The sequence below is a fragment of the Lolium perenne genome, chromosome 7 (genome assembly GCF_019359855.2).
Source record: "Lolium perenne isolate Kyuss_39 chromosome 7, Kyuss_2.0, whole genome shotgun sequence".
Taxonomy (NCBI): domain Eukaryota; kingdom Viridiplantae; phylum Streptophyta; class Magnoliopsida; order Poales; family Poaceae; genus Lolium; species Lolium perenne.
The window spans coordinates 263,323,655-263,335,715 of NC_067250.2; the positions used below are offsets into that span (position 1 = coordinate 263,323,655).

At 48.6% G+C, this 12,061-nt stretch overlaps 1 protein-coding gene across 1 annotated transcript; it reads right to left on the minus strand.

Annotated features, from left to right (window-relative positions):
• Positions 1 to 10,405: 10,405 nt before the first annotated feature.
• On the minus strand, positions 10,406 to 11,226 carry LOC139833928 (uncharacterized). Its single transcript, XM_071824301.1, has 2 exons — positions 10,725 to 11,226; positions 10,406 to 10,524 (listed from the first exon to the last, which is right to left on the minus strand). The coding sequence occupies exons 1-2, from the start codon at positions 11,224 to 11,226 to the stop codon at positions 10,406 to 10,408; spliced, it is 621 nt and encodes a 206-aa protein (XP_071680402.1).
• Between the last annotated feature and the right edge of the window lie 835 nt (positions 11,227 to 12,061).

Consider the following 12,061-nt stretch of genomic DNA (forward strand, 5'->3'; position numbering starts at 1 on the left):
CTACATTTTGGTAAGGAGGAAATAGTGGTCAACTTTAATTAAGAATATTTATTTTAAATAAAATTTGGTCAAGTATGAAAATGGAGATTTTAAAAAGGTTTATATTAGGTCTCTGCGTACCTTCAAAATACCTATTAGCTCAAAATGCAGAGTATAGTGTACCTTATTTACTGTAAATATTACTCCAGCAACCCACAAATGGTAGGTGGATACATATATTGTGATCTACGATCTAGTACACCGTGATATCATCACAATCTTAGCGATTGTTTGCTACCTCCCTGTGTAACGAGTGGCCTCAATGATAAATAGTATGTTATCTTCCTGCTAGCAAGCAAGCTGGCATGCCCACATACGTCCAACTATATCAGAAGTGCAACCATGGGATAGAACAAGCCCAATGCAAAGGCAAAATATCAACACAAGACATGCTTGTCGATTAAGAAGAGGAGGCATAGGGAATCAATAGATCGTCTAATAGCTAACATGTTAGCGTAAGTGGCTAGTCATTAGTGAATTGCATTCTTAATCTGGCGCATTTGATTTGAAGATAACAAAACACGACATACTCTTCGTTCGTTGTCGACGTTGCATTGTCACGATGAGCTCGTCTATTAGTAGAGCATGAGTATAGCTAGCACGTAACTAACCTTGTGTAGTTACGTGGAATGAGCTAGGAACGGCTTGTCTGCGGTGAGGAAGTTCCTTGTCACAAAGTCTGTGTCATATGTGCCCCAAATTTCATTATCAACAATTGATCGAAATACATTGATAAGCATACTTGGAGCTACCCAAGTTACCACTCCCTTCTCAACCGGAAATTGTCAACATCAATAATAAATCCCTTAGAACAGGCATGAGTCGTACTCGCATGTTACGAACTAAACTCCCTTTTCTAAGTGTCTTGATAAATAGACCACCGGTTACTAGTATGATGCCTACACGACAATGTAACTTATTTTTCATGTCACCAAAATTGATTCCTCGCCAGTGGTGTCTTCTCTATACGCCCCAAATGTAAGAATATACCTCACTCCTATTTAAAGATCATGCGTAAGCCATCATGATGAAAATTCCAGATAGTATCTGCTAAGAGATTATCCATGTATAACCCCATCAAGTGAGGGAAGCATTTGTCCTATGGCACCAGGCTGGAGTTTGTCACTGTAACTTCCCCAAAGATATCTCCTGGAAGCCTTTCAATTGCAGGTGGGATGCAAAATGAACGGTGTTGGTTCTGAGGGCCTCTGGCCGATCCGTGCAAACGTTGTGCATGCCTCTGTAGGGTCGTGGTCAATGCTCACCATTAAGATCGGAGCAGCGCTCACTCCTCGCTCTTGCTCGTCCCGACCAAGGAGCTCATGGCAGTAGCAGCCCAACCAGGAACAGGCCCTCACGAAGAGTGGCGGCGGCGGTCAGAACGGGGCGGTTGTCGACTAGATTGGGGCCGGGGGAGTAGCGACGTGGCGCCCTAAGAAGGCGCCGGTTGGATCCTCGAGGGGAGGCGACGGCGGTCGATGAAGGGCCGGCGACTGCCGGAATGGAGCAGCAGCGGCCGGACAAGCTGGCGGCAGCCAGAACGGGGCGGCGACGACCGGATCATGGCCAAATCAGACCAAGATTCCAGGTATGGAGAAGGAGGTGTGGGAGAGCGGCCGGCGGCCAGCGCAGACCTTCAACCTGGGGAGAACAAATTGCCTGACGATCATGCCTTTGGCCACCACCTACTGGAGTAATAGCAGAACGAGGTCCCCTGCCTAATGCCACCCGTATAGTGTTCCACCACGATGGCCACGATTTGCTGGCAACATAACTCTGCCAAACCACAAATGGTTGGTGGATACATATATATCATGAGTTATGATCTAGTATACCGTGATATCATCACGATCTCACCCATGGTGTTAGCTATTTCCTACTGTAACGTGTCGCCTCAACAAGTAGTATGTTATATACTTATATTCATGCTACCAAGCAAGCTGCCATGACCAGATGTGTCAAACTGTACCGGAAATGCAGCTAGGGAATACAAGAAAGCTCAATGTAAAGGGATATCACCACGAGCTACATGTTCGTCGAGTAGGAAGAGGAGGCGTAGGGAATTAATAAACAGTCTGCTGGCTAACATGTGAACGTGACTGGATGGTTCTTCGATCTATGTTTTCTGTTGCTGTTCGCCATTTGGCAACTTCCTGTTTTTTTTTTTTGAGATCAAAGCTGCATTTATATTAACTCAAACCGGCATGCTCAGATGCCACCAGGTTCACAATCAAGTCAGGTGGAGTACCCACCCAAACCATACAGACATTATTAACGCAGCCATACTTAGCTAAACTATGCGCGACACCATTACAAGATCTACGCACATGCCTAATTCGATGTTCAGCAAAGCTCCACAATAGCGACTTCACCTCCTGGATCAGCTGACCATGAACAGAGCGATCAAAGTCACTACTCCTCAGTTTTGCCACAACACCCAGGCAATCTGACTCCAGATGAACCCTGTCGATGTTATGCTCCTTGGCCAGCGTTAAGGCGCACTTGCAGGCCTGAAGTTCCGCCTGCTCAGGGTCCAGCACACGTGGCAAAAAATGGCTCGTTCCCGCCACAAAGTCGCCATGATGATTCCTGAGAACCGCGCCACACCCGCCAACACCTGAGCTTGCATGGAACGCCCCGTCCGCGTTCACCTTTAGCCATCCTTCATCCGGGGGTACCAGTGCTCCCCATTCCGTAGAGCCACAGTCGCCGAGATGTTATTCAGTCCATGCCATTCCTCGACCAGATTTAGAGTTCTCCTAGCAATCATGCCCGGATCCTCAATAGAAGCCTGCTCCCTGGCGTCATTCCGAGCCAGCCACATCTGATAGAGAGTCATAATGGCGACGGCGACCTCTTTGTCGGGGAGCTTACCCAGCCAATCGAGTAACCAGCTCTGCAGCTCCCTGGGTCGTTGCACGTCCGAGCATGGGCCATGCAGACTCAATCCTGATAGATCACGGACAAGCTCCCAGATCCTGGCTGAATGCGGGCACCTCCAGAAGCGGTGCAGTAACGACTCCTCCCGGTGGCACGCAATGCATTTTACACCCGCCTTGATATGACGTCTCTGTAGTTCTTGCCCCACAGCTAAGCCATTCTTTGCGAGGCGCCATACATGGATCCTTGCCTTACCCGGAACATCCGCACCCCATAAAGCAAGCCAACCTCTATGCTCCTCACATGAGTTAGAACAGCCCACTTGGTTGGTCTCCCTATCCTTGAGCTGCATTCTCAGATGGTAAGCCGATTTAACTGTGAAGATTCCGTTTTTGGTGTAGTTCCATGCAATATAATCCTCGGATCCAGCGCGACCTACGGGCGTCTTCACAATATCTGCGACGTCACCATCAAAGAACACATCATTTAGCAGTGCCTCATTCCAGCCTTGGCCATCTGGGAGTAGTAGATCACTGACTGTCGAAACCTCCTCGCCCGGTTTTTGACCCAGTGGCCTCTTTAAACCAGCTCGAGGGATCCAATTGTCCTTCCAGATGTCGATACCTTCTCCATTCCCAATTCTCCACACCAAGCCCTCTCGGAGAAGATCTCTACCATGCATTATACTTTTCCATGTAAAGGAGGCAGATTTTGGGCAGTTTGCCTTCATGACCTCACCACCCTTGAAGTAACGGGCGCGCAGCACACGAGCACAGAGGGAGGACGGATTCGTCAAGAGTCGCCAAGCCTGCTTGGCTAACATCGCCTGGTTGAAAGCAGCGTAGTCCCTAAACCCCATTCCTCCTCTTCTTTTCTGTTTGCACATCTTTTGCCAAGCAACCCAGGGAACCTTGCGCCTTCCATCGGCTGAACCCCACCAGAAGTTCGTGGCAATGGATGTTAACTTGCTGCACGTCTTGTTAGAGAGTCTAAAACAGCCCATGGGGAATGCGGGCACAGCTTGTAGCACCGACTTCACAAGTGTCTCCTTCCCCTCCATCGAAAGTCCCTGTCCCTTCCATCCCCTGACCTTGCACCAAGACCTGTCTGGGAGATACTGAAACGCCCCTTCCTTCGATCGTCCTACCACAGTTGGTAGGCCTAGGTACTTTTCAGATAGAGCTTCGGAGGTGATACCAATAACACTTTTCAGCCGCTCCTTTGTGGCGTCAGGGCACCCTTTCCCAAAGTAGATGGATGACTTCTGCTTGTTCACCTTCTGCCCTGAGCACTCCTCATAATCTTGCAAAATTCCCCGTAGAGCCCCAAAATTTTCATCACTCGCCTCCAGGAAAACGACGCTGTCGTCGGCAAAGAGAAGGTGGGTGATTGTAGGCCCCGGCGCCCCAAAGGAGACACCTGATATCTTTTTTTGGAGCTGAGCTTGACGGAGTAGCGCTGAAAAACCTTCCACGCAAAACAAAAACAGATATGGTGACAGAGGGTCACCCTGGCGGAGCCCCCTGGATGGAACAAAGAATTGAGATATGCCACCGTTTAATTTCACCGCAAACCGAGTGGACGTGACACATCTCATAACCATTGTAACCCATGCACTGGAGAAGCCCAGTTTTATCATCATCTGTTCCAGAAAAACCCACTCAACCCTGTCGTAGGCCTTCATCATATCAAGTTTTATCGCACAGAGTGGTCGCTTCCGTTTCCTCCTCCTTATGGCATGCACACACTCATATGCTATCAGCACATTATCGGTGATCAATCTACCCGGTACAAAAGCACTCTGTTCCTCCGAGATCATAATGGGGAGAATTCTCTTCAGCCTATTTGCAGGGACCTTGGAGGCAATCTTATACAGAACGTTGCAGAGGCTTATGGGTCTGAATTGCGAAAGTGACTCCGGTGAGTTGACCTTCGGAATTAGAACCAAAATTGTATCATTAAAATCATCCGGGCAGGCTCTCCCCACGAGGAAATCTCTCACCGCTTTACAGACTGAGGATTTTAACAAAGACCAGTGTCTTTGGAAAAACAACGCTGGCAGGCCATCCGGCCCAGGAGCCTTTGTTGGACCCATTTGGAAGAGCGCTTCCTCTATCTCCTTGTCTGATACCGCACTAGTGAGGGTGCAGTTCATGTCAGCATCGACGAAGGAGGTAATGAGGTTGAGGACATGATCAGCCGGTGCCGAGCCCTCAGAGGAATACAGATTTTGGTAGAAATGTTGAGCCATGGATCTCATACCCTCATTAGTGTCACATAGCGACCCATCTTCCCTCCTAAGCAGCTTGACCGTGTTCTTCCTCTTCCTATGGGAAGCTCGGTTATGGAAAAATTTCGTGTTCCTGTCACCTGCCCTTAGCCAATCTTGCCTCGATCTCTGCCTGTACATTATCTCTTCTCGCTCGTACATTTCATGCAGCTTCTTTTCCAATTCCCTAACCTCCAGTGAGGAACCCGTGATCAGCTGTTCGGCTCGTGCGGCCTCCAGTTTGGCACGCAGTGACTTTAATTCAGCTCTAACCGAACCAAAAACCTCGAAACTCCATTTCTGCATAGCCCCCGACATATCATGGAGTCGTCGCCAAAGATCCTCTATCCCCATAATCGGGGAGCCATCCGCAGCCCAGGCCTCGTTGATCATATCCTCATAGCTGTCGTGCCTGGTCCACATTTCCTCATAGGAGAAGCTCCTCGGCCCCTTTCGATGAGACTCCACCAGTGTAGAGCTCAACCTTAACACCAAGGCCATGTGATCGGACTCTTCCGTCATAACATTCTCTACCTGGGCGAAGGGGAACATCTCAAGAAACGACGCAGTCGCCGTTCCCCGGTCAAGTCTCACTTGAATGTTGGCCTCGCCATCCCTCTTGTTATTCCATGTGAACGGGTATCCCTTGTAGCCCAGGTCTGTAAGCTCACAATCAGCCAGACAGTCTCGAAAGCTTTGCATCTGTCCATCAGCCCGTGGGTTGCCACCCATCTGTTCCTCCGGCAACAAAATTTCATTGAAGTCGCCGGCGCACAGCCATGGCAGATTATCCTGTGAGCGCAAGTACCTTAGCACATCCCAAGTTCTGTGCCGCAGTTCCGTGCGAGGTTCGCCGTAGATGCCAGTGAACCTCCAGTTCTTGCCTTCAAAGTGGATTTCTGCATCAATGTAATATTGGCACCAGGGCCGGACAAATACCTCTATCCCATCACGCCACCAAAGAGCCAGCCCTCCACTTCGTCCATCACAATCGACTGCCACACCATGCTTAAACCCCAAACTCCACTTTAACTTCTCCATTGCCCTAGCCTTCTTTTTGGTTTCAGACAAGAAGACCACCGCCGGGTTGTAGGATCTCACCAGATCCCTTAGTTCGCCTACCGCCGCGTCCAACCCCAGTCCGCGGCAGTTGAGGCCCAACAGATTCATTGTGATCGGCGGCCCTGCGTCGCAGGGTCCGCCGTTGGGTCTTCTAGTCTGTCAAACACTGAACTAGTCTGCTGCCCAGCATGTCCATCAGTGGGTTCTTCCATTCTATCAAAAACAGAGGTCGTCCGCTGCCGTTTCCCAACCGACTCTGCTGTACCTTCCCCAATCACCTGTACCGAAACTGGCATCCAAATTTGTTTTGGTCCTCTCTTCCTTGTTCCCAGTGGAACAGTAGGCTTCGGCTGTCCCGTAGACGTAGCAACCTTGCGAGGCTTTCTGAGAAAAGTTCCCCGTTTATCCTTCTTGAGCTCCTGAGCCATCGGAGCCTTTCCCGCCCGTTGCTCATTGTCCCCCGTCCTGTGGCGGTTCTCAGGGCATGTCCCCATTGTAGACTCCCTCCGCATCTCTGCAAAAGACTCATGCCCGCCAGTGCGAGATGAGCTGGAGTATGAAAAGTCTTGAGCAAGGTTCCGACGAGGAGGAACATCTCTGATGGACACCCCACCCCCCATCATGTTGTCCGAGTTGAGAGATCTGCTACCATAGCTGCCGGAGGACACAGAGGGTCGGGCCAGAGCTACTGGCTTGTAGGAGCGGCCTGGGGATGCCCTCAACCATTCCCCCCATTGCTGTTTTTCTTCATCCCGATCCGCTGGACAGAAATCTTTAGGATGAACCAAACGTCCACAGTCGAAACAAAAATGGGGGACCCTTTCATACTGCACATCAAACCAATTGCCCCTGACATCATCCTCTGAATTTCTCACACTTATACCCCGGAGTAGAGGCTCCTCCACACGCACTTCCACTCTAATGCGCAAGTCCTTTCCCCAAGCAATTCCATCTTCGTCAACATCCGCATAGATATATTTACCAATCCAGTTTCCAAACAACTTACCGTGGGCTCTATTCATCATATCCATGGGGAGATCACAGACTCTTGCCCACAACTCAATGGAATCAAATACCATATCAGATGGCCGCACTGAGCCAGTTAAATCCTTAAGGAGAATAGCATTGAAATCAAACTGCCAAGGGCCCTTCTTCATCACATGCTTCCAGTCCCCCTCAGATGAGAATCTTACCACAAATCTATTATCACCAATGTCACGGAAGGTCGCAGCTCGATGAAGACCCCATGCACGTAGCATAGCCCGCTCCAATGCTCCGATCACCAGCTTCCTTGGCGAGCACACCTTGCCCACCACCGCCCACCTCGGGCGAGGGATGTTCGACGTTTCCGCACCGCTGATGACGAGGCTGGAGGCTTCCTTCTCCGTCAGAAGAAGATCGCCCATCTTCGTTGACAAGCCCGCTGCCAGTTCGTCCGCTCCCGACTTAGCCGGAGATCGCGATGGGGTCCTGGATGAACCGCCGCCACGAGCCGTCCTACGGGGAGCCGACGCCATGGAGGGAGCGCTGAAACTCCACGTCCGCGCCGGGGGCACGAAGGGAGAACCACACCACACCGCGCGAGGGAGAGCTTGCCGTCAAGATCCCGCTCGCCGCCGATAACCACCACTCAAACAGAGGAAAACCTAGCCCTAAACGCGATCGCCTGGTGATCGCCACTAGCGTAACTTCCGCCTGTTAGTGGACCCTGCTCCACTGGGCGGGCGGTAGCCGTGCTTCTTTTTGGTCGTGCAACTTCCTGTTATTAGCATAAAACTCCGAGCCAACTATTCTTCCGACGGCGGGATCGAGAGAGCTGTGCACCGAGACCCAATGAAGCAGCAAGCCCAGACAGTTGTGCGGCATTTTGAGGCGGCGTCGACGGTGGGAGCATGCTAAGGCAAGGCAGCAGCAAAGTGATCGACAGTAGGAACCGAGCCGCCCTCTGCTCCAACGGGAGGCGCGGCAGGCCGGATTTAGGACGATGATAGCTCCACTGTAAGAACATCCAAGAACCGGCTCATCCCCGCAGCCTCCCAGAATATCACCGTTGCCCGCCGCGATCCATGGCATAATGTACCTGATCATCTCCGTCTACGCCAGTGCTAGTTTGCCATTCACCGCTTGCTGTAGTTACTGTCACCGAATGACACGTGTGTATGTTTCAGCTTCACAATCGGAAATAAGTTAGAGCGTAATCAACGGTTTGGTTGTTGTTCATATACGGGTTGCTGTTTAGAGGGGTACATAATTCCATACATCCCAAGCGGGGATTTAGAGTTCCATTCTTCTTCTTTTTCATGGAACCTCATCATAGGCTCCCGCATTATAGAAGAGGAAAAATGATCAAGTTAATAAGAAACACGAAACCCAAAAACCATATATCGTGTAGTTAATTTCAGAAAACCGGCAAAAGACCACACACTACAAAACATTGTCTGCGCCGAAAACAGGAACCCCTATACCTAAAAACGGAGGCCACGTGTTGTAACCAACAAAGATAAACTTTCCAAACACACATGAACTCTAGCCACAAGATTGGTGGCTAAGCTTCATCTTCGTCAATGGCACGAGACAGAAATCCTTCGCGTCACTCATCATGCTCACCTCTTGAGAAATTTGGAACGAGCGCAACGCGAGGGTTTTCCGTAAGGTTTCCACCATGCCGATGGTTGTTGTAGCTAAAATTAAAGGAGAGGCGGCTCTTTGGAGCGCGGTGGGTTCTACACACTTGGGTTCTATCATGCCGCGAGAGTAATCTTTTGTTTTCCGAGTTTTTACTCCGCTTGTAACAAACCATAACTCTTTCTTATTCAATGAATGGGGCAAAGCTTTTACCCCCCTTTCAAAAAAAAAACACGCAGTGTTGTGTACTCTCACAATAGAAGAGGTCAAGCAGATTTCTACTAAGACGTGTACCGCCTTGATAACATGAGACTTGTGTTTTTCGCTATAAAAAAATGAGACGTGTATTGCTTCTTATACATCAACAGATAATATCGCATCTTATCTCTTTTCTCTTGATTTCGGAACCTCCCAAAAAGCATCCGTCAGCCTATACTCCACACGCTTGGCTACAGGAATATCACAATCTTTGTTTTTCGTATTCAAATGGTAGATGCGTCGCTCTAAGTGAGATGGAGCAGCCTTCCCCATTTGCATATTTTGGGGCGAGCCCAGCACGGGTTATAGTTTGAAGCTGTATGTTTCGTTGTAGCTTTTTGTAGCATCCTTTTTAATATTTTTTTGTTTATTTTAGTATAATTGGACTGTATTTTGTAGTGTTGCAACAATAAATATCTCACGGCCGAATACATTGGAAATGAATTTAGGGATGCACGCAACAATAAGGATTTAGGTCAATATTACAAGGGTCTTGTTGATGTTGCATGTGTCTAACAGTTTACCTTTTCGGTTATAATGCAAAATCTCTTTTTTATTTCATTATTTTTTTATATTCCATAATCTTTATTTTTGTATACATTGTAAAAAGAATCGTTATCAATAGACGCAAAAAAATGTTGATATGGCATACTATTTGCTAAAATTCTGACTTCGCCATTGCACCTATCGAACCGATCGATCCGTTTGTCTGCAGTCACATTTTCGTAGTGAATCCCGCTGCCGACTGATCATCGCTCTTGCCTCCGTCCCCTTCGTCCCAGCCTCCTTCTCTACTACGACTCCTGCTTGATCATGTCCTTGGGTCGACCGCAAGAACAAACAACGTGGCTGTCTGTTTGCTGGCTACCGCGAACGTTTCGTTGTCCTGGTGAATCCCAGCGGCTGTGTCCAGCAGGTCGCGCCTATAGCTAGGGTGTCTAAGGTGGGATCCCGGTGGGATCTCATTTTTAGTGTATTTTAAGTTTTGTAGTTTAAAATTTTATGTCAAAATTTACACTAGAAATACAAGTGGGATTTAGGTGGGCTCCGACTTGACACCCTACCTATAGCATGGTCACCGGCCAGCTCCTCCAATACTTGTTCACTTTTTTTTTAGATAAAAGGTATCATAATGCCCGACTTTAAATTAATAAAGCCCTTAGGTTCATACATAGTCTGATACATGCTGCGGCATATAGCTTAGCCAACAAACGGAAATACGATATCAAACAGCCCGAACACATGCAGGAAAGAGCTAAGCATCAACAGCAGCTACATGGTCCTCTTCAGCTTGGAGTTCTTGGTCTCACAGTGGCGTAAAGCTCCCTCGGCTTGTTTTCCATCCACCTGAGTCCCTACCGATCGCTTGGTGTTGCCTTGACGGTACAGCACTGTAGAAAAATGGCAGTTTTGAAAATAACGTTAGCAGGATAATTAATCATTTTTTTCTCTATTGTGGGTTTATTGCGGATGTTCCATAAATCCTAGGACTAGGCTAGGAAAAGAAACCAGAGAAGCATGCGGGTCCTTCCCGATAGGCTTGAGAGGATGGCATGAAATTGTGGGAAGTTTGTCGGGCTCCCGTTGCAACCTAAGATTTCATGCATTGAGCACCAAACAAACTTAGCTAGAGAGCAGTTAAAGAAAATGTGCCCTGCATCTTCCACGGCTCCGCAGAGCGCGCAGTTCTCCGTGGTCGGACCATGTCTAGTGGCTATCTGTTGACTTAATGGCAGTCTGTCCAAGATGAGCTGCCAAGCAAAGATCTTGATCTTTAAAGGCACGCTGGCCTCCCACACGTCCTTATGGAAAGCTACTGAAGCCCCTTGTGCCAGTTTAGCATACATCGATTGCACCGAGAAGGTGCTCGAGGGGTTAAGGTGCCAGCTGGCCTTGTCTTTACCATTCCCGTAAGAAAAATTCTCCCGAAGTGTAGCTAGTTGTGACCACTGTCTCATCCCGTCCTGATTGAGCGACCGAAGGAAGCGGATGTTTAACTCTCCAACGCCGAAGACTGAAGCAACAGATTGGGATGGGTTCTCACGTACGTTGAAGAGGTTAGGAAATGCCTCCTTAAGAGGGTGATCCCCCATCCCCCCAGTCAGACCAGAAGCATGTTCGGCGCCCATCATCGATCATGTGTTTGGCCCCCAACTTGAAATAGTGTTTGATTTTGTGTAAGTTTTTCCAGAATTGTGACCCACCTTGCTCAAAACCCTGAAACAAGTTATTTGCATATTTGTACTTGGCTCAGATGATCTTTGACCAGATGGTGTCTTCCTCTTGGTAGAGCTTCCAAATTCATTTGCTAAGTAATGCAATATTCATCTTTTTGGATTTAAGAAGCCCTAATCCCCATGTGGATTTCGGGCGATACATTGTTGGCCAATTCACCGTATGATATTTACGTTTTGTTCTAGACCCTTCCCAAAAGAACCTCACCCGGTGTGAGTCGAATCTAGCATGAATCCCGTCATGCAATAGATAGAGACCCATCGCAAAAATTGGGATGCTATCTAGACATGCATTTGAGAGGATGAGCCTTCCTCCTGAAGTAAGTAGTTTGCTCAATCAAGGTTCAATCCTTCCCGCCAGCTTCCTCACCAAGAACAACCATTGTTCGAGGCGTAACTTTCTATCCGAAATGGGAAGGCCGAGGTACATAAAAGGGAAAGTCCCCCGCTAACAATTGAATTTTTTTGCGACTCTTCGTTGTTCTTCCAGGGATTGTCCCATCACAATTACTTCGCTTTTGTGGTAGTTGATCTTTAATCCTGACATATCTTCAAAACACATGAGCAGGAATTTGAGGTTGTAAATGTTGTCTTCCGTGTTCTGAATAAGGATTAGAGTGTCGTCTGTGTACTGAACATGGGAGATACCACCAGGGATAAAATGTGGCACAACCCCTGGGATATGTCCAGCTGC

Bases quoted from the DNA above. Each gene is read 5' to 3' on its own strand.
- LOC139833928 (XM_071824301.1), bottom strand. From the start codon at position 11,226: ATGGGGGATCACCCTCTTAAGGAGGCATTTCCTAACCTCTTCAACGTA. The intron at 10,525-10,724 runs GTTGCAACGGGA...ATTTTTCTACAG, and splicing joins CTCAATGCATGAAATCTTAG to TGCTGTACCGTCAAGGCAAC.